Here is a 23,020-nt window from a genome sequence, read left to right as displayed (position 1 = left end):
GCTCCGCAGGATGACTGAGGCTGGCTCGCTCACTCACCCGCCAGCCAACCAGTCCACGAGCTTCCCACTCATATCACCTTAACCATCAAAATATCATAATTACCAGCCAGTTATGATCACCTATCATAACAAGTGAGTAATTCTAGTCATGTGATTACAGAAACACAGGAAGGTGAGGTGATGGTAATGAGGCAGGTGAATGTTCATCACCAACCTCGCTCTGGGGTCAGGGGCAGTGCCATCACGTTGTCATCACCCGCCCTTCTGCCAACACCACCACCCCTCTAGTGCCACCACCACCACCACCACCCCTCTAGTGCCACCATCACCACCACCCCTCTAGTGCCACCATCACCACCACCCCTCTAGTGCCACCATCACCACCACCCACCTCCTGGTGCCACCACCATCACCACCACCCCTCTAGTGCCACCATCCACGCCCACCCCTCCGTTACCACCATCACCCACCACCCCTCCCCAGGCACACCATCACCCACCACACCCCTCTAGTGCCACCATCACCACCACCCCCTCTGGTGCCACCACCCTTCTGGTGCCACCATCACCCACCCCTCCTAGTGCCACCATCACCCCACCCCTCTGGTGCCACCATCACCACCACCCCTCTGGTGCCACCATCACACCACCCCTCCTGGTGCCACCATCACCACCACCCCTCTGGTGCCACCACCCTTCTAGTGCCACCATCACCACCCTCTAGTGCCATCACCACCACCCCTCTAGTGCCACCATCACCACCCCTCTAGTGCCACCATCACCACCCCTGAATAAGACATCAGGGGACCAGTTTAGGAATCACCCCCAAAAAACTTCGAGTCAGGGATAGGCCAACCTATCTGCCTGTTGCACTACATGTAGGCCTAAGGCTTGTCTAGAATGAGGGGCGCGGCTAGACTACACACGGGGGCTACAAATCACATCGTTACACAAGACTACACGTCACACCGAGGGCGTCACACTAGGATACACTTAACACCGAGGGCGTCACACTAGGATACACTTAACACCGAGGGCGTCACACTAGGATACACTTAACACCGAGGGCGTCACACTAGGATACACTTCTGCAGGGGCGTCACAAGGATACACTTAACACCGGGCGTCACACTGAGATACACTTAACACCGAGGGCGTCACACAGGATACACTTAACACCGAGGGCGTACACAAGGATACACTTAACACCGAGGGCGTCACACTGGGATACGCATAACACCGGGGCGTCACTAGGATACATAACACCGGGGCGTCACGCTAGGATACACTTAACACCGAGGCGTCACTGGGATGCACTTAACACCAGAGGAATCACACTGGGATACGCACTTAACACCGAGGGCGTCACACACTAGGATACACTTAACACCGAGGGCGTCACACTAGGATACACTTAACACCGAGGGCGTCACACTAGGATACACTTAACACCGAGGGCGTCACACTAGGATACACTTAACACCGAGGGCGTCACACTTTGGTCGTTCACAATAACTAAACGTGATGAGGTTGTGGAAACTTTTCAGATAACTCATTATTAGCACCAAGTGGAGGTCACCACGTTATCTGAGTATAGTCGATGCCGAACCCTGTTGGCTATTCATACCTTTCACAATTACCAACCTAACCTAACCTAACCAAAAAAACCTAAGGAACCAAACCTAACGACTCATATCAGGATACTATAAATTATTTTTAAAACACGAAAATAGCCAACATGGGGCCGTCACATTAAAGAATATTTCCCAGAATAAAAACAGATAAGCTTACCTCCATATATTTGCCTAACTGTCTTCTTAAACTTAAAATATTCTTCTAAGACACTGAAGGATAGCCAGGACCACAAAATAAGAGAGGCCGTGGAGTTTATCACCAACACGTCAGACATTTTCACCCGGGAGGAGTTTCAGCGCCAAAAGTGACGTCACAATATCAAAGTCCGTGTTCTAAACTCCTATTATTCTGTCCTGTGATTGTTTGCTTTATTTAGTGGCAGATTTCGGTATAAGTTAGTAAAAGTTGTCCAAAGTAAAAGTAAATTTCTAAGAAGTCGATCGTAAGATAAATGTTTAAGTTTACAAAAGATATTTAATTATAGTTAATTTAATACTTCAATATCGAGCAAGGATTCGAACACTAAAATTCCAGCCAATCACCATCGAGAACAATGATATTCCAGCCAATCACCATCGAGAACAATGTTATTCCAGCCAATCACCATCGAGAACAATATTTACAAGATTATGGCGGCAGATATGAAACGACTCGTATTCTCGGTAAAGGAAACATCTCTCCTTGTTAGTTTAGCGGTCGAAAACAGGGTCATAGAATAAAAAAAACAGATGCTGCGTTGATCATATGTAAGACAAACAAGTGAACGGAGTTAACGAACCACACAACCCAATGAGGAACGACAGCAATTTCGAACCTGTTAGATAAATGAGATCCAAAGCAAGGAAGTATATTGACAGGTGAGTTTTGTAAATGTTATCATCATTATAACCTTAATTATTTAGTCATATGGATAATGTTGCTGATGATAGTGATAATAGCGAAGACCTTTAACCTATCAGTGTCATCGTCTTATCCTTAATTAAACATAAGTAATAGTTAAGAAAATACACTCACGAGTCACTTATTTCTGTTCCATCATAATTAAGTACATGAATGTGTACTTACAATTCGCTCAAACTCAGACTGTGGGTCATATTAATACAGTAATATTGTTTATAAATAACTACAGTTGCACGTGAAGGAATGAGTAGAGATACGGATTTTTTTATAAAAGAAAAGAGGATTATAATGAAGGTAACAATACAACATGACACTGGGGACAACAAAATATTAACAACTTATTTATTAAGACAATTAATGTGAAAACAAACGTGATGTTCTATATCACAGAAAATATTGAGAAAATCTACCTCACTGAACCTGTTGTGGTGTATGGCGCCGACCTGTGGTGTATGGCGCCGACCTGTGGTGTATGGCGCCGACCTGTGGTGTATGGCGCCGACCTGTGGTGTATGGCGCCGACCTGTGGTGTAATGGTCAGCATCCTAGTGTACCCACATACAGACTCTTGCTCAGGTGGTTTATTCTCTGTCTGGTGTTACAACGAGCCTCCCACATTCTTGAGTACACAAGCCCCAAACACATTCTAACTTCGGTAAGAAGTAACAATACTGTATAAAGGCAGCATATAAACATACACGTACAGTATATAACACCCAGCAGTAATTGGGAACCTGGATGTTAATCGATTTGTGGATCGTATTCCGGGGTAATGGTTAGCCAGTGCAGTTGGCGAGTTGTCCGGTCAACTCGGATTATTCCTTGACACTGGGTGCCGAACCCTGTTCGTTAACTTAGGGTGTGGTTGTTGTGTTGGCGACAGCTTCTACACCTTAAACAAATTCACGTCTAGGAGGCCCTTGGGCCGGCCATCCTCGATTTCGAGGGGCTTCCATTATTTATTTATTTATGGCGTCAGTATACTACAAGGCGTGAGGTGGGGTGGTGCTTAGTTTATATCATTAAAACAAGGCAATCCACCTTCTGGCGCTCGTGCTGTTGATCCAGTTAAGAGATTTATAAACAAAAAGCCGGACAATATGTGAAAGAAAACATGATTTATAGCACAAAAAATAATGCCCTGTGAGTGACTAGTTTGTGTACACCCACCACGGTACAAGCGTCGCACCGCCCACCCTGCCATCACTGCGTCACTCACAACACCGTGGCGGCACGAGTCAACCTCCTCACATCATTTACATTTTGAAAAACAAATGAAATACAACAAAGGCAGAGAATTCCATTGTACACCAAGACTTGGGTGATGCGTGTGCACGATTTACACACCCAACACAGATAGATATATAGATAGATAGACAAACAGACAGACATGTGATAGATAAATAGAAAAGCCTCAGGAGAGCACTTTGTGGTGTACTCTGGAATGTACGGCTATTAAAATCTGTTAAATTCCCTGATACAGCAAATATCACCGTGGCTGTGTTAACATGACCCAGCGCCCTCGAGGGGTTTATGTGAACTAATATTTGCTGTAAGTTGTTGGCTACGTTAAGTTTTTAGAATAGGTGAGGTTAGGGTAGGGTAAATTAGGTGAGGGTAGGGTACGTTAGGTGAGGGTAGGGTACGTTACGTGAGGGTAGGGTACGTTAGGTGAGGGTAGGGTACGTTAGGTGAGGGTAGGGTACGTTAGGTTAGGGTAGGGTACGTTAGGTGAGGGTAGGGTACGTTAGGTGAGGGTAGGGTAAGTTGGGTTAGGGTAGGGTAAGTTAGGTTAGGGTAGGGTAAGTTAGGTTAGGGTAGGGTAAGTTAAATTAGATTATGTTAAGGGAAGTTAGGTTAAAATTGATTAGGTTAACAGAATTTTAAACAAGATTTCACACACACACACACACACACACACACACACACACACACACACACACACGGGAGATTAATTGCTGTATATACCAATAAGGTTGAGAGTTATTGCTCCAGGTGCTGCCACACACATCCCATCGTAACAACAATGACTTGGACGCCAATTACCAAGACCACAAGTTGGCTGAGACAATTCTAGGTCACGAACACAACATTAAAAAAAATAATAACATTCACACCGTTACCAGAATCAAGATTATTAAAGACGATCACCTGAAAATTAGACACCCTAGCTTATTTCACCTGAACATTAGACATCCTCAAATTATTTCACCTGAACATTAGACCAACACTAAACATCTGTGCTGAGCAAACAAGAAACATCGCTGGACAAAACACTAAACATCACTATGGACAAAATGAAACCCGAAACATCAACACTGGACAAAACACAAACCCTAAACATCTGTACTGGACAAAATGAAACCGGAAACATCTTCTACGCTAGACAAAAACAAAAACACTGGACAAAACCCTAAACATCTGTACTGGACACAAACCTTGAAACTAACAGAACAAAGGTATGGAGAGCAGAGACGTAGAAGGAAGCCGTGTGTGTGTAGGGGCGTGGCTGAACTCACCTCATACCCAAATCATCTCGCTACACTTCTCCCGTATACTAGTGATATACTTACACCCAAACACCAGTAGTATTAACTCTAGCTAATTACCAGTATCACCTACACCGATAAGAATGATAAGAGAGTAATTAAGGAAAGTAAGGTTGGTGTAACAGGTGTGTGAGTGAGTGGTGGCTTCAAGGTGCTTCTGCCCACACATCTGCCGCCCACACTCTACCCACACCAGTATCCAATTTGCCTCTTATACTCCACCGTACAAACACTACTACTGCTTTTCTGTCACTCGGAATCAAGTATGACGATCATCCAGCTATTATGCAATGATATGAGTTATAAAGGATGTCACCTTCGTTGGAAAACTCTGAAGTGACTCGAGAGGTCAATACGGGACTGGCAGGGTCGTCCACCTGGTAATTAGACACACTTAACACTGCATGGGAATTGAAGTAGGTTAGTTTGGGTCCGGTTAGGCTAAGTAAGATTAGTTTAGGTTAAAGATAAGTTAGCTTACGTGAGGTTAGAGTGCTTAATCTTCAGGTTAAATAAGCTGGGGTACTTAATCTTCAGGTGAAATAAGCTGGGGTACTTAATCTTCAGGTTAAATAAGCTGGGGTACTTAATCTTCAGGTGAAATAAGCTGAGGAGATTAATCTTCAGGTTAAATAAGCTGGGGTACTTAATCTTCAGGTGAAATAAGCTGAGGAGATTAATCTTCAGGTTAAATAAGCTGGGGTACTTAATCTTCAGGTGAAATAAGCTGAGGAGATTAATCTTCAGGTGTTGTACCGTGAATGCTTTCTGATTCACGAGTCGTCGATACTCTCGGGGTCCACACAAACACACACACACACACACCTCACGGAGAGGACTAATATTGTTGACCTCGCTGAGTGTACTAGTGGTAAATGACCCCAACTGTATACATACATTCTTTATATACATGTTGAACTGTATACCTGCATTGTTTTTATACACGCTGAATGTATATGATTACTGGATCTCTCTCCCTCCGCCCATTCATTATTGTTAGTATTTCTCCTTACGTTGCCTCTTCCTCCCCCCATCAGAGCCACAAAACAACGATAATTAAAGAGAAATTAAAGTAGATTTGAACTGGATAGAGGAAGTGACCTTGAGAGGCCAATGACAATGTTCTTCAGGTCAGAGGTGAAGGCGGTGGAGCAGCCTCGCTACTCTCGCTTACTTTCTCTTACATTCAGTCTGCTTTTCCCATTCTCTCTCTCACTCTCTTTATCTCTCTTTGCTTATTGTCTGTTTCTTTCTATATGCTACTGAGAGATGACACATGTTAGCCATAATTTGTGGGTGTCAGGAGGTGTCAGCACTATAACTTGTGGGTGTCAGGAGGTGTCAGGACTATAACTTGTGGGTGTCAGGAGGTGTCAGCACTATAACTTGTGGATGTCAGGAGGTGTCAGCACTATAGCTTGTAGGTGTCAGGAGGTGTCAGCACTATAACTTGGGTGTCAGGTGTATCATCTAGCTGTGGATGTCAGGAGGTGTCAGCACTATAACTTGTGGATGTCCAGTGTCAGCACTATAGCTTGTAGGTGTCAGCACTATAACTTGTGGATGTCAGGAGGTGTCAGCACTGTAACTTGTGGGTGTCAGACTCTCTTTGACTATAGGTTTGGTTGAATTTTATTAGATCAGGCTAGTTCAGGTCATGCTACATAAGGTCAGGTTAGGTTAAATAAGCATTTAGGCGGTTAATCTTCTGGTGGGGATTATACTCATCATTAACTTTGTATCTATCTCACTCATTCTCATCTACTGAACAGACCAGACACGATACAACAGCCCCTTGCCTTGGATACAGACAGTGAACTTGAGTGTGCAGCATTAAGGTGTGGAATGGAAACAAGACGCTATAAATCACTGTCTCGTGTGTGTTTATATATATTTCACCCTAAGATATGTAAATATTTGGGAGGTGAGGCATTGTAACTTGACACCAACATTGACTATTTATGGTGCAGGTGTGGGCAACAAGGTCACTCAGTCTCTACCTTACCTCACCATGAAATTATTACGGAACAGATATTTTCTCAAGTTCTTTCAATAATATATATTTTTTTTCACCTATCCACTGTTTATAGAAGCCATAAGTTCAGTAAATGGTGAGGTATTGTTTTTAAGTGAGAACTGTGATGTATTGGAATAATTATCTGCCAGAGTATTTAAAGTCGTGATGGCGAATCTGGAAAAGTGTCACATAAAAAAAATCATCTAACCTCACCTAACCAAGCTAAAGTTTGTCTTTTACTGAAATTAAACGTGACGCTCTTCTCAAATATGTCCTCCATCCTGGGTCAAATGCGAGAGGGAGGTCAATTATCTAGTGTGACCCGACCAGCCATGGCAGGTTTTTCTCCATAGTTTCTGCCTGGACAATGAAGGGCGTAAAAGTGTCAGATCAACCGGTCTTAAGCTCTCAAATAATGGATATGATAAATAGAAAAAAAAGCCATTGAGGATAAAAGTAAATAAAAAAGATAGCTGGATGATGCAAGACGAATAATGTTGGAAAATCATGCAGAACAAGACTAAATACATTTATGTATATATTTTAATTATATAAATATTAGAACAATATATTATAATTGTTTTATCTTTGTGTAATTTTTGGGGTTAATTTAAAGTTTTTGCTCCTTTTTGTGGAAGAAATTAATAGTTTAACCTTGTTGTCGTAGTTGTTATTTAACATTAAGCATATTGCCGTCAGTGTTGTTTACTTGGAGTCTTCTGAAATACAAAAACTTACTAATATTAATAAACGTTAATATTAATGTTCTGAGACACATTTATTATCTAATTGTGAGTAAACTTCTTAAGTATATCAAGGACTAATAGACTTAGGAGATTAAAACACTATTTTTCTGAAATATGAAAGGTTGTCCATATTTTTTATGAATATTAATTTTATCTGTCCATTTCCTAAGCAAAAATAATAAAGTTTTGTTATATATTTCAGACTCCTTTAAGTACGAATATTGATATTATACAAAATTCTTCTTTATTTTACTATAGCTGGGATGTTTTCGTAGTTCAGGAGAGGAAGAGAGAGGCAAGACACCGCCTCATCATGTTGTGGGATAAGTTAACAAAACCCTTCATTAGAATCATAAGTCTCCAGAACAACACCATAGAGAGATTGATTAACTTCTCTAAACCAAAGATAATAGCAGAGGGTTATAGTGGAGTGTGTGGTGCTGGTTCCTCTGGTCACAGGTGGATGGTGACCTCAACAGCCATTAATGAATACTTGTTAAGGTCAAGTTATATGGGATGTAGACACCACTACCTCCATTTTCTGAAGACATTAGGAGACAAAGATTGGAGGAAGAGTAAATGGAAGGAGAGAGGACCCCCCATGAGCGTGGCGGTGGTGACGGCCTTCTGTTGGGAACTAAACAGAGAACAAAAGATAAATGAGAGAGAATTCCTCCTGGCTGCCATGGTGGGCAACATTGACCGCATGAAGGTGAGGAACACGTTTGTGTAAGTCTTTAATTATTTAATGACAGTAAAGTGGTGTGGCGGCTAAGTGGATATGACACTTGCCTCCTGTCCTAAGGGTCATTAGTTTGCACCCAGGACACTCTTAGTCCACCCAGCTGTGAGTGTGTACCCAACTTTACCAGAAGCTCAGTACAGTATAATGTCACCTGTGTGCACGCTGCCTCTATGGGGACAATATTTTAATGGAAATAAGATTTTATTGATAATATTTCTTGGGTTTTCTTGGCTTAAATCAACGGTAATTTATTAGGAAACCATTACCCCCAGAAGGAGTTAATACTTTTCACAGACGGTAATTTAAAAGAGGCAACAACTTTTTTTTAATTATAAGTATTTTTTTTTCTCAATCTGCGATCATATATCACCAGTAGTGGGCAGGGCATGAAGGGTGAGGTAAACTGGGGTAAAACATGGTTAAAAAACTGATCATATGACACTAAAATGATGTCTCTCATGTGGTTTGTATGCGAAGAAAGTAATTACCGGTAGTGATGGGAAATATTCATCCATTGTGATATTGTATCGATGAGAAAAGGGGCCGATACTTTTCTGGAAGAGTGTACATAATGGAACCAATGTCACTTGTTTAGTACACTACTTGTTCTTCTTTTACAGGAGTTCTTAAAGAAAGGAGTTGACGTAAACTGCTGTCATCCTTATGGGTGGACGGCACTGCACGCTGCCGCCATCAATGCGCGGTCCAAAGCTGTCAAGTTTCTGCTGGATAATGGAGCGGATCCCAACCTTCCTGACAACTTCTCCAGCATATTTCAGGTGAGACGCTTCATTGATGTTACAACTATTTATTTATGCAGAAACATGCAGCTACAAAGTGAACAATAATGATAATACTCACCTGACTGATGATTTGAATTTATTTTGTAAAGATTCATACAATATATTGTATATAATGTAGGCAGACATACAAACACTTACCAAGCATAACACTTAAAGGTGCTACTACAATGTGCACCCTACAAAGGCCTAACATAACCTAATGTAAACCCTCATTAATAATAGGGTGATTAATCTTAAGGTGAAATAAGCTTCAGGTGATCCTTGCAGTTAGATAGATACCTGGTGAATTATATCTATGTTATATACTTGTACAATGCTGTTAATCTGTCAAATACCTTCTCAAGTGAGCCTGTACCGTACACCCATTACAGGTTGCACGTGAGAACAGGACGTCACCCATCAGCGTTGAAGTGATCCGGGAGGGAGAGTTCAGCACCCGTCTCAACCACAACCAGATGTTCCGTGGATGTACAGCTCTTCACTACGCTGTTCTTGCTGATGACCAGGAGAGTGTTCAGTCGCTACTAGACGCTGGAGCCAACCCAATGGTAGTGAATGAATACCGTTTTAAGCCGGAAGACTACAGCAGAGACATTGGCATGAGAACGATGATGCAGAAACACTCGGAGAAGTATCTCGCCAAGGAGAAACGGAAAGAAATGGAGGAGAGGCGGAAGTTTCCCCTGGAGCAGAGGATTAAACAGAGGATCATCGGCCAAGAGGGAGCCATAACCACCGTGTGCGGCGCCATCAGACGTAAAGAGAACGGTTGGTACGATGAAGAGCACCCTCTAGTGTTTCTCTTCCTCGGGTCGTCCGGCATCGGTAAAACAGAACTGGCGAAACAAATTGCTGAATATCTCCACAAAGGAAAGAAATCCTCATTTATCAGAATAGACATGTCAGAGTACCAGCAGAAACACGAAGTGGCCAAGTTTATCGGCTCACCTCCGGGCTATGTCGGCCACGAGGATGGTGGACAGTTAACTAAGAGGTTGAAAGCCTATCCCAATGCTGTCGTTTTATTTGACGAAGTCGAGAAAGCTCATCCCGACGTGTTGACTATATTGTTGCAACTGTTTGATGAAGGCCGACTGACAGATGGCAAAGGGAAGACTATTGAGTGTAAGGTAAACCAGCTGTTGTGTGAACCTTTAGCTAGGTCATTAGTGTACAGGTACTGCCAGTTGTTAAGTAGTACTGTACTGCCATTAGGGCTCAGACATGAACATTACCAACTAGATTAGAGTAACTTAAGTGTATGATGGAGATGTAGTTTGATTTATTTTATATGATACAACCTCACACGTAGTCTATATATTTTACAGGATGCAATATTTATCATGACGTCCAACTTAGCCAGTGATGAGATTGCAGAGTACGGTATGCAGCTGAGGGCAGAGGCGGACAAGATCACACAACAGCGGTACGAGGGAGAGCCACAGGACTTAGAGATAACAGAAACCATCACCATATCACGCAGGTTTGTTGTCTTTGTTGTTGTCTTGAGCCTCAGAACCAAACACAGGATTAATATCATTTACAGTTCAGTACTTTGGTAAAACAGGTGTTGGTGAGTGATATGGTTAAGAATAGTCTTTACATTGATATTATTTGTGTATGGGAGTCAGGTAGAGGGGTGTGTGGCTGTGGCAAGGCTGGAGTAAGGAATCCTCAGCCACTGGTTAGGTTTTAATATCAGAATTTGTGTTTAAATTAGAATGAAATGAAGAATATCTCAAGGGTGAGTTATGATCTTCGTTACCCTGTACTGTACTGTACGGTAGAGTCTGGTTAAGGGGAAAAAACAACAATGACAGCGTAGTTTTTATTATATTCATCATGGTATTAATGGTATACAGTACCTGTATGTATTTTTTATTTCGTTGCTGTATTTTTTTGCTTATTAGTTTTACTGTATGTTTTTCTCAACCAGATTTAAAGAACATATTATTCGTCCTATCCTGAAAAACCACTTCCAGAGGGACGAATTTCTGGGAAGAATTAATGAGATCGTTTACTTTGTTCCGTTCTCACGATTGGAATTGTTAAAACTGGTTCGCATTGAGCTTGACAAGTGGTCTAAACAGGTGAGTGTTTGTTATGTTTCACCAGTCATTCACTTAACAATGTGAAGGTTAGTTTAATGAAAGATTTCATCATTCTCATAATTACTTACACTCCTTTCTTGTGTAACCATTTCTTACATCTTGATTTGTTTAGGCCAATAAGCTATGAGTATTTATGTGATGTTATTATGAGTGTGACTCCTGACTCAGTGGTGCTGTAGTTATTGGCCTTGCTATTGAATGGTCTTGGGTTCAGTTCCTGCCTGGACTCTTGGACTGGATTCACTCATTACACACAAAACCTTTACACAATTATTTATAATTGACAACATCACTGGGTGCACTTTCCTGTGGTGGGCGAGCATCCTACTAAGGATGTGAGGTACTCCATTAACTGCTGGTAGTTAAGCATCAAGTAACCAGTGCATGTCTGGGCTCCTCACTAGATCTTAGGTCAACCATAGGTTCAACCTAAGTCAATATGACCCTGGATGAATTGGATGACCATACTGAAGCATAATCTGATGTTGTTACCTGCCTTTAAGATACAGTAATAGTTTGTATCTCACAAGTTATTCACATCTTCCCCTTAATCATAAAGTGATTTCCATGTTTGAATCCTTGAAATCTTTGTTCATTTCTCTACAGTGAGTACAAACGTTTTTTTCTAATATTAAAATATAGTTTATTTGAAGACTAAAGACTTCTCCAACCTTTGTCATATTATATATCAGATTAATTATTCTTTGTTTCATTTTTTATATACAGTATTGTTATATATTTTTACCCCTCAGGCCCGTGAGAAACACAGCATAGAGCTAAAGTGGGACCCCATGGTGCTGGATGTGTTGGCTGATGGCTACAATGTTTATTATGGTGCTCGATCCATTAAACATGAGGTAGGTAACACTCTATAATTTTCTCTCATTCACAATTATCTCCAGACTTTAATTTTCAGTTGTTGTAGTTAAGAGGGAAAACTGTGTACTGTTTACGGCTTCACTTGATAAAATTGTTTATTACTTTACGCCTTTTTAATTGATCACATTAATTATGGCTTGTACAGTATTTTGTGTGTTTTTTTTTTTAACTGCAAGACCAGCATTATGGTTACCAATTCTGACAAACTTTTTGGGTTGCAGGATATGGTTGAGTCTTGACAGGTACAGCGGGTCATGAAAGTTAGGTTGAGTGGGTTGTTACATGAATCCAAGATGGTTGACCTGTAATGGCAGGCTGGAGGTGTAAGATCTCTTACTCTTATGAACAATTACCATCTCGCCAGTTTCCTACTTTTAATTGATAACTTTTCACTTTCCCAATTGTCCCATTTAAGGGAGATGGTAGTAATAGAAAGATATATAAACTGTAATTAATGTTGGTGACTCCCAGGGTGTTACTCCTATAAACCTAGTGAGGGCATCGTATGAGGTACCAAGCTGTCATAAATGGGATTTCAGTATCAGTCTCACTAAACTTCCTGGAAAAATAGTCACAAGCGTTCATATAATTTTTCTTACAAAACTTAATGTAATGATAAATAGTACTGTATAGTTCCTGTGCTACCTGTAATAGGGACCAAAGATATCCCCAAACTGTAACCAGACAAGTTTACAGATTTACCGAAGATAAAATGTTGTGAAAAAGTGGCAACAAAATGGAAAGTACTGCACAGTATTTTAAGGTATCGTCAAGAAAGTGTGTTTTGTATAGTTTAGTCTATGGTGTTTATTCAAGATTGGTATAAAGCTTCATTGTATTATTATTATTATTTGTTTATACATTTCACATTAACAACACAATTGGTGGATGGTAGGTACAGTATATTGGTAACTGAAGTACAGTACAATATTATAGATTGAATGGTACCATAGGTACCGTATTTTGGTAATGGACACAATTTACTCTTCTGTGACACAGGTTGGATGGGGATGTTAGTTAAAAGTCATCTTGGATGATCAGTTTATTATGTATACAGTACAGGTGTATCCTCTTATAGGTTGAGCGGCGACTGGTGAATCAGCTGGCCATGGCATATGAGAGTGGACTGATCACTCCAGGCTGTACAGTGTTCGTGTACACAGACGTCCCCACCTCAGAGGCTGACAAGGCCAAGCTACAAGACTCGCCGTCACCGATCAAGATCCGTGTTAAGACAGAGGGAACCGATAGTTTCACTGATGTTGACCCGAGTGAACACTTGAAACAGAGCGCAGGAAAGTGATATAAAAATTATGGTAGTCAGTAAAATTAGTTTGTGTATCTACAGTAATCTCTCGGTATAACGGACACCCTATATGTGCATCAGATTCCAGTTACAGTGGACCCCCCCAAAAAAACATGAGACAAACCCTCAGGGTAATGGACAGGGTCTTATCCAGTACAGTACATGAATACTGTACTGAGGGGAAGAACTGTAATATGCAAAAAAAAATAACAGACACGCACAAAATTTGTGAAAACTTGAGCACTAAACAGCCATTATCACACATTCTCTACTCCTCACTACACTTGTCACCTGTTCCTTTATCCTGGGCTTGCTTACCATAACCCAGATCTCACTACCAGACTGAGACAGAGATCAACAACCATTCCCTACCTGTATGTTATAGTTTTTTTTTAAACTTGTAATTTCATGTAGATCTAGTTATGTAATTTTCATTTTTTTTCCTCGTGTGCACACACAATCCTACATACAGATAATGTGAATGAGTTCCGTGGTCAGAAGTTATGCGGTGTGGAGCACTGATGCTGGGGATAGGCAGCGTCCCAACTGGGCTGTGTCCCTGAGGCAAGTGTTGGGGCGACCAGCATCCCTGAGACTGTCACACTGTGTACTGTATATATTGACTTGTATCATTTTGCTCATTTTATGCTTTTCATCATTTCTATTTATATTCTTTCATTATTGTTGTTTACATGCCTACAATTTAAATTTTTAATGTTACAGTCAACAGTTAGTCTAATGATCTGAACAGAGGCTAATGTGCATATTTATGGACAATATATATATATATATATATATATATTTATTTATTTTTTATTTTTTTATTTTTTCAATAATCAGAAATTTTAAGGATATACCTTAAGCATTTATGGAGGATTAATGTGAAATATATTGCTATTATGAATGTATTTCAAATTTATACAATAGTAACTGCAGCTTTAACAACCAAGGTCTTCCCCCAATTAGTCCGTTGTCCTGAGGGTTTACTGTATTTAAATAAAACATGACTTCTGTGATAAATTGTTCATACTGTAGTAAAAAATATGTCTAATTTAGGCTATGATTCTTATTCAGAATTAATGACACTACCTCGAGGTAATCTGAGTCTCCGTCCTCAGTGATTCACACAACAATTTTACCTTAACTGGTAATAAAAACATCAAGTTGTAGTTTATTTGTTGTGTAGTGATGACGTCATCTTGGCAGCCAACTTTGTGTTGCGACTCAAGTGAGAAAATTGGATAAGTTCTCACAACGCCAATTAACCTTACTTAAATGGCAGCCATCATCAGTGGAAGGGGACAACGGCCATCATCAATAGAGGCTTCAAGTAATTTTATGTACAGTATATAGGGAGTCAAGGAAGAAGTTTAACATATGAATAAATCTGAGAATCCTGACCCGCATAAACTTCCTGCCACATTTCTATCTGAGCAGAATTACATCAAGGTGCGGTGTACAGTACTACCCAACACTCATGATTTTGTAGAGTGCTTCACCATAGTAACTATATACACAATGTACTGACCAGAGTTCCCTAAACATGATTACCATTAACACCAGTTTTTCCATTATACAAGACACAACAGTAGCGAAAGTTGAGGTAAAACTGACTAGCAGTGCCGTGGCTTAGCATGGAAAGAACAACAGAGATGGTCTTCATTCACCTCCACACTAGCCTCCCGCCTCCCCTAAACAAACACACAGTTCTGCCAGGGATCACCTTCACTAAAGCAAAAAATCATCTTCATGGTTAGAGCCACATAGGTCAAGGGTGATCCTGGGTCACCTCACTAGGACATGATCCTATCTGAGGGGTTGAGTTGAAGCTGGGTCACCTCACTAGGGCATGACCACCTGCCACTTGGTGACGACCACGCCAGAAGGGTTGACACTGAAGGTCAGCTGGCCGTCTGGCAGTACGGTGCCGTGATTGACGTTTGTGTACAGGTCCACCACCTCGTACCCTGCTGGGTAGGTCAGGCCCAGGGAGCTGGGCTTTACCGTCACCTGCAACACAAGATAGTTAAATATTTAAGCTGTAAAACCATCCTACAAGTTTACACTGATTCAGCATGTACTACATTACAGTATATAAACAGTGCAAGTATACAAACTGCAGTCTGCTGGTATGAAAACAATATATCTGTACAGTACGTAGACAGTAAGTCTATGGTAAACAGTAAGTCGATTCGACCAAGGAAAGCCAAGAAAGCTATCAGATGATTATGATTAATATATGTGGTTTATATGTGTCCACGGTACTGACCATGGCAGGGGTACCGTCAGACCCCTGGTTGAGGACAACAAGGGCATAGGAGCGGTTTCCTTCATGAACGGGAGTGATCGGACGAGTCCACATCTCTGTGTGTCCCGCCTGAAGGTGAGAGATAATGATGATGATAATAGTAATAATAATTATTCAGTAAAATAATCATCGCTTTGCAATTAGTTTGGCATGTATGTAGGAATACAGTTCACCATGAGTAAAACACTGCAGGCACTGAATATGGTGTACATTATAGTTTCCAATGTACTGCACCTAGCCATTGCTTGATGCTTATTTCCAGTTGGGTCCTTTGCTTAGGTTTGGCTACTAATCAGTAATTGTACATCTACAGGAGTAAATGTAAAAGTTTTTCGATATATATAACAAGAATTACATTTAACACCAGGTACCATAAAATTGTGTGAACCCCAAGCAAAGGATCCTACAGGCATCAGTTAAGAGACATTTAACAGTTCTCTAGAGTCACTTTATCCTGGCATATGTATCTTATCATGACCTAAAAGAAAGAATGTCAATATAAATTAATATGAAGAAGAATGAAGGTTTTAAGCTATAAATAACTTAACCCTCTTTATATATTATTTAACCCATTAATTACAGTATACTTAATCCACATTATAGATCATGCTCTTACACACACAACACACACTCTTACACACAACACACACATACACACCCATATACACACTCATGTACACCAACCTTGTAAACTCTCCTGCCTTGGATGCCCAGTTCGTCCTGATTGACAGCTATGAGTGCCTTGTTCTGCAGGATGGCCTTATATTCCTCCCTCAGGTCACGAAGGTCTACAGACATGAGCAGAGGGGCCGCCATCACCGCCCAAATTGCCATCTGGGTCTTGGATTGTTCGTAGCTCAAGCCGAAGTTGCCGATGATCAGCTGCCGAAGGTGGATAGTTGTTGAGGGGGTGAGGGAGGAAGGGAAGCAGTTGAGTGAGAGAAAGAGAGGAAGTTGTTTGAATGCCAAGCTAAATTACAATTATTTTATCACCTAGGAAGCAGTGAGATCCTGAGCCATGAGCTAATTTAAGCAATATCTGCTAAATTGTTAAATATCAACTGTTTTATCATGTTAAAAGTTACTTACAACTCATGAGCCACTTTAAGAAATCCCTGCTAACTTATAACAACTTGTTCTAGTATGTTAAAAGTTACTTACAACTCATGAGCCACTTTAAGAAATCCCTGCTAACTTATAACAACTTGTTCTAGTATGTTAAAAGTTACTTACAACTCATGAGCCACTTTAAGAAATCCCTGCTAACTTATAACAACTTGTTCTAGTATGTTAAAAGTTACTTTAGATTGATTTGCTACTTTAATCAACTTGCTAAAGACGAATTGTTTATCATGAGTAACTGATGATGTAAGAGACAGGCAGCATATAAAGGGGAGGAGTAAGCTTACAGAGGACAGTATAAGAAGTTACTTAGTAGGAAGAGGATCTGAGCAACTGACCTTTACAGCAAGATGGGACTAAAGTTATACGAAGAAGGAGGTTGATATTAAGGAAGATCAAGAAGACAACATTACCATATCAGGATCGTTCCAGTGTCCAGGGCCAGCATTGGGGACGATTTTGTCCTGGTTGTCGCCATAGTGGTTGATGATGTTTGCTACCGACGACCACGAGTCCTGTATGTCGTTGTAGTTCCTCCATAAGTTACAAGTCTCGATGATGGACGTCCAGTTAGGCTGCAACAAAACCATAGTGATGTTGTAATGTATCGCTGAGCTTCAACAACAAAGGTCAAGGTTTCATAATTATCTATCTCTATTTATATATCTATATCTATCTACCTACCTACCTATATCTATCTATCTGTCTAACTATCTATTTATTTATCTGTCCATATCCAACAGCTGATTTTATTATGTGCGACAAATTCTTTCAAAGTTTGTGGAGAGAAAGGGATGAGGGAGAGAGAGTCACAGATAGAAATAAGAGACATAGATGAGAGAATAGCAAGGTGTAAGAGAGAGAGAGACAGACTGACCGTAATGCCACTGTCTTGCTGGTAGACGGGCCAGGAACAAGAGTACACCATAGGTCGACCAGTCTTGTTGAGGTAGTCACCAAACGATGGGTAACCTGACAACGATAAATAAGGTGATTAATCGAATAGAAACTGGAAGATAAATAATGAAAATTGTCGTTCAGTTAAATATAGCAAAAAGACATTGGGTTGGGTTAGGTTATGCTAGGTTAAGTTAGGTTAGGTTTATGCCAGGTTAGGTTAGGGTAGGTTAGGGTTGTGAGTTATTTACCTTCATCCATATCTTTTGGATCAGCGTTGCAGCCATCCAGTTTAACATAGTCAACGCCCCAGTCAGCGAAGGTCTGGGCATCAGTCTCCAGATGTCCCAGGATGCCCGGGTACCCACCACAAGTCAGTGTCCCGTAGTCTTCATAGATCCCAAACTTAAGACCTCGCTCATGCATCTGAAGGAGTCACAACGAGTGTTTGTTAAGGTAGCGTCTTAGTATAGTTTTGTCTCCTAGTTGGTGTTAAGGTAGAGTCTCAGTATAATTTTGTCTCCTAGCTGGTGTAAAGTGACTGTATCTAGTTAAGGTAGAGTCTTAGTATAATTTTGTCTCCTAGTTGGTGTTAAGGTAGAGTCTCAGTATAATTTTATCTCCTAGCTGGTGTTAGTATAATTTTATCTCCTAGTGGTGTAGTGAATGTATCTAGTTAAGTATGTCTCAGTATATTTTTTTGTGGTGTTAAGTGAATGTATCTTGTTAAGGTAGAGTCTCAGTATAATTTTGTCTCTAGTTGGTGTTAAGGTAGAGTCTCAGTATAATTTTATCTCCTAGCTGGTGTAAAGTGAATGTATCTAGTTAAGGTATAGTCTCAGTATAATTTTATCTCCTAGCTGGTGTTAAGTGAATGTATCTAGTTAAGGTAGAGTCTCAGTATAATTTTGTCTCCTAGTTGGTGTTAAGGTAGAGTCTCAGTATAATTTTGTCTCCTAGTTAGTGTTAAGTGAATGTATCTAGTTAAGGTAGAGTCTCAGTATAATTTTGTCTCCTAGTTGGTGTTAAGTGAGTGTACCTAATGGAGGTTGAATCAGTGTGATTTTTATGTAATTTTTGGATGTTATTTTGGTTCCTTAGCTTAAGTCAGTCAACACAATTAACTAAAATCCCTACTGGACACACACACACACACACACACACACTCACATAGTCAGCCAGGGCACCCAGACCAGATGGGAAGCGCTGGGGGTCAGGCTGCAACTTGCCGTCTTGGTCACGTTCATGGGCGGGCCAGCAGTCATCTAGGGAGACCACGTTGTACCCCAGGTCACGGTAGCCCTCACTCACCATCATGTCGGCCATATTCTTCAATAGCGACTCACTAAAGAGACAAGCAGTACAGTATATAGACCGAGTAAGAATGCTTAAATACTTATATACTCAGTTGTACCACCTTAAGAATGCTGGAGAGATATCCATACGTTTATAAGAATATCAAGAAGACATCTATACACAACCCATAAAACACTAAAAAGATATTCTATATGCATCACTTTCAACAGCGAAAACAATTTTTACTGTACCATATATTTACCTCCTGAAGAACCTGAGATTAATCACTCCAGTGTTAGTGAAATGGCACTAAGTTGACTCAGTAATAAAGTGTGTAAAACATAACATAAATTTATCAATATATATATATATATATATATATATATATATATATATATATATATATATATATATATATATATATATATATATATATATATATATATATATATATATATATATATATATATATATATATATATATATATATATATATATATATATATATATATATATACACTATATATATATATATATATATATATATATATATATATATATATATATATATATATATACTATATATATACTGTATATATATATATATATATATATATATATATATATATATATATATATATATATATATACTGTATATATATATATATATATATATATATATATATATATATATATATATATATATATATATATATATATATATATATATATATATATATATATATATATATATATATATATATATATATATATATATATATATATATATATATACTGTAGTAACATCCATACATACTTGATGATATTCTGATCTAACATATGACAGAGTAACTCAGCCCTTATTGAAACTGTTGCACTGAGAGATTGACTATGCCCAGCACTATACTTGGCAACAGTAAGTAACAGAGAGCCCGTACTTACCAATGGTGTGTAACATAAGTCATACATGCCAACAATATATATACTATGAACTTACCTAATACAGTTGTGAGGGTCGTTTTCACAGTCAATATTACAGCGGAACCTCTCCCAGGCGAGCCATCCCATAGGTGGTGTCCTCGCTAACCCATTGTCAAGGGCAGCCACCATCCCCACCATCACCATACACACTAATACCTGTACCTTCATTCTGTAATATACTCGTTGAAATTAAAACATGTGGATTATACTTTAAACATCTAGTGCTGGAATGAACAAGACCAATCAATAGTCACAAGAATCAAGAATACTGTACATGATATTATTATTGTCCAACTGAAAATAAATTAACACAAAAACCACTGTAGCCAAAATATTTGATAAAAGAGAGGAATCAAAAGTACAGTACAGTACCTATATAGATAATACTGTACAGGTATGTTTAGTTCAGCATGTTTATAGATAATGGAGGTACAGTAACAGGTACTGTATACAAACAATGTATCTTGACAGTACGGTACTGTGCAGGTATACAGACAATATACAGTACCAGGTTGACAACCCCTTATCCGAAATTCCAAAAACTAAAAGTTTTTCATCGAGCATCACTCGTGTGCATGACATACCCCGATTTTTTTGTTCAGGGATTATTGCACCCGGGCACAGGTCACCGACCCGCATCGGGGCCTGGGGGGCGAAATTTTAATAATAATAAAAAATAAAAAATAAGAATTCTCAAATCCGAAAAATTACGAAATCCAAAACACATCTGGCCCCAAGGATTTTGGATAAGGAATTGTCAATCTACTGTACCTAGACAATGCAGGTACAGTATTAACTGTTCAGGCACGTAAATACATAAAATTACAATTCTTGAATGTTGTTCTAGCTTATATTAGACTACCATAGTATGATAGGTCAGCAGGGGTCATTAACACTGAGAAATGCCTAGTAACAGCTATCTTAAGAGGAGTATCAAGCATTGTGTCTTATCTGTGGGAATGGTACCACATGATGAGTCTTATTTTTATGTCCGATTATTACAAAACTATATAAAAAAAGTGTCTTGTCATTTATAACATTTAAAGTTAAATTCCTTGAGCAGAAAATTAATTAAGGTTTTTAAAATCTATCTTCTAAAATATTTAAACTTGTAGAAACTGATAATTTTTATATGCTTGTAGTTATAGTGTTATTATTGTTATAAAACTGTGCCTGCAAACAACAGATTTCTTTAACGCTTATTTTGAGATTAGTTCACACACACGTCACCAAAAACTAACATTTAAAACTGATACAACAATTATATATACAGTATATCTAGAAGAACTCTGGCCTATGTTACCTTTACACCAAGACTGATGAGTGATGAGCGCTTGGTAACTCCTATTGGTTTATATACTGGTGTACAGTACGCGTGGTGCCAGGCTGTGTCACCCTACATGACGCTGTACTGTGGCCCTTACCTGGCTTGCTTCCGACCCCACTGTTAATAGTCCCATTGTGTGATGACTGTGATTGTGGTGAATGTGTGGGCTGTGGTGAATGTGTGAGCTGTGGTGATTGTGTGAGCTGTGGTGACTGCAATGACTGTAGACTGGTGAATGTGTGGGCTGTGGTGATTGTGGTTATGATTGTAATAACTGTGGTGACTGTGATGACTGTAATGACTGTTTGGTGACTAATGGCTGTGGTGACTGTGTAATGGCTGTGTGGTGACTGTGATGACTGTGGTAACTAAGCAATGGCTGTGTGATGACTGTGATGACTGTGGTAACAAAGCAATGGCTGTGTGGTGACTGGTAACTGTGTAATGGCTGTGTGATGACTGGTAACTAAGCAATGGCTGTGTGGTGACTGGTAACTGTGTAATGGCTGTGTAGTGGCTGTGTGATGACTGTGGTAACTAAGCAATGGCTGTGTGGTGACTGGTAACTGTGTAATGGCTGTGTGATGACTGTGGTAGGCTGTGCTGGTAACTGTGTAATGGCTGTGTGATGACTGTGCAACTAAGCAATGGCTGTGTGGTGACTGGTAACTGTGTAATGGCTGTGTACTGGCAATGGCTGTGTGGTGACTGGTAACTGTGTAATGGCTGTGTGATGACTGGTAACTAAGCAATGGCTGTGTGGTGACTGGTAACTGTAATGTGTGTGATGACTGGTAACTAAGCAATGGCTGTGTGGTGACTGGTAACAACTGTAATGGCTGTGTGATGTGAACTAAGCCAATGGCTGTGTGGTGACTGGTAACTGTGTAATGTGTGTGTTGACTGTGTGATGACTGTGGTAACTAAGCAATGGCTGTGTGGTGACTGGTAACTGTGTAATGGCTGTGTGTGTGACTGTGTAACTGTGAATGGCTGTGTGATGACTGTGATGACTGTGGTAACTAAGCAATGGCTGTGTGGTGACTGTAACTGTGTAATGGCTGTGTGGTGACTGTGATGACTGTGGTAACTACAATGGCTGTGTGGTACTGGTAACTGTAATGGCTGTGGTGTGTGTGACTGTGTGACTGTGGTGACTGTGGTAACTAAGCAATGGCTGTGTGATTGGTAACTGTGTAGTGGCTGTGTGACTGTGATGACTGTGGTAACTAACAACAGGCTGTGTGATGACTGGTAACTGTAATGGCTGTGGTGACTGGTAACTGTGTAGTGGCTGTGTGGTGACTGTGGTAACTAAGCAATGGCTGTGTGGTGACTGGTAACTGTGTAATGGCTGTGTGGTGACTGTGGTAACTGCAATGGCTGTGTGGTGACTGGT

At 40.0% G+C, this 23,020-nt stretch overlaps 2 protein-coding genes across 2 annotated transcripts; one reads left to right on the top strand and one right to left on the bottom strand.

Annotated features, from left to right (window-relative positions):
- Nucleotides 1-8,156: 8,156 nt before the first annotated feature.
- On the top strand, nucleotides 8,157-13,790 carry LOC121859549 (caseinolytic peptidase B protein homolog). The gene is made up of 7 exons (XM_042356444.1): nucleotides 8,157-8,558; nucleotides 9,212-9,370; nucleotides 9,766-10,524; nucleotides 10,723-10,877; nucleotides 11,331-11,484; nucleotides 12,258-12,362; nucleotides 13,463-13,790. Exons 1-7 carry the CDS (start codon nucleotides 8,160-8,162, stop codon nucleotides 13,685-13,687), a joined length of 1,956 nt encoding a protein of 651 aa, XP_042212378.1. The 5' UTR covers nucleotides 8,157-8,159; the 3' UTR covers nucleotides 13,688-13,790.
- Nucleotides 13,791-14,581: 791 nt separating this feature from the next.
- LOC121859550 (alpha-N-acetylgalactosaminidase-like) lies at nucleotides 14,582-21,681 on the bottom strand. Its single transcript, XM_042356445.1, has 9 exons — nucleotides 21,598-21,681; nucleotides 20,311-20,463; nucleotides 19,188-19,362; nucleotides 18,269-18,443; nucleotides 17,998-18,092; nucleotides 17,534-17,695; nucleotides 16,683-16,880; nucleotides 15,960-16,067; nucleotides 14,582-15,700 (listed from the first exon to the last, which is right to left on the bottom strand). Exons 2-9 carry the CDS (start codon nucleotides 20,460-20,462, stop codon nucleotides 15,533-15,535), a joined length of 1,233 nt encoding a protein of 410 aa, XP_042212379.1. The 5' UTR covers nucleotide 20,463; nucleotides 21,598-21,681; the 3' UTR covers nucleotides 14,582-15,532.
- Between the last annotated feature and the right edge of the window lie 1,339 nt (nucleotides 21,682-23,020).

This window comes from Homarus americanus, unplaced genomic scaffold, assembly GCF_018991925.1.
Source record: "Homarus americanus isolate GMGI-L3 unplaced genomic scaffold, GMGI_Hamer_2.0 scaffold7626, whole genome shotgun sequence".
Lineage (NCBI taxonomy): Eukaryota > Metazoa > Arthropoda > Malacostraca > Decapoda > Nephropidae > Homarus > Homarus americanus.
This window is presented reverse-complemented; position numbering and strand designations above follow the sequence as displayed.

What these genes read in the sequence shown, in the direction of transcription:
- LOC121859550 (XM_042356445.1), bottom strand. Translation starts at nt 20,462, where the DNA reads ATGAAGGTACAGGTATTAGTGTGTATGGTGATGGTGGGGATGGTGGCT. An exon ending in GACCCTCACAACTGTATTAG is followed by an intron (nt 19,363 to 20,310) that starts GTAAGTTCATAG and finishes TTGTCTCTTTAG; the next exon opens with TGAGTCGCTATTGAAGAATA. An exon ending in ACTGGAACGATCCTGATATG is followed by an intron (nt 16,881 to 17,533) that starts GTAATGTTGTCT and finishes CACCTTCGGCAG; the next exon opens with CTGATCATCGGCAACTTCGG.
- LOC121859549 (XM_042356444.1), top strand. Translation starts at nt 8,160, where the DNA reads ATGTTGTGGGATAAGTTAACAAAACCCTTCATTAGAATCATAAGTCTC. An exon ending in ACTTCTCCAGCATATTTCAG is followed by an intron (nt 9,371 to 9,765) that starts GTGAGACGCTTC and finishes CACCCATTACAG; the next exon opens with GTTGCACGTGAGAACAGGAC. An exon ending in ACCATCACCATATCACGCAG is followed by an intron (nt 10,878 to 11,330) that starts GTTTGTTGTCTT and finishes TTTCTCAACCAG; the next exon opens with ATTTAAAGAACATATTATTC.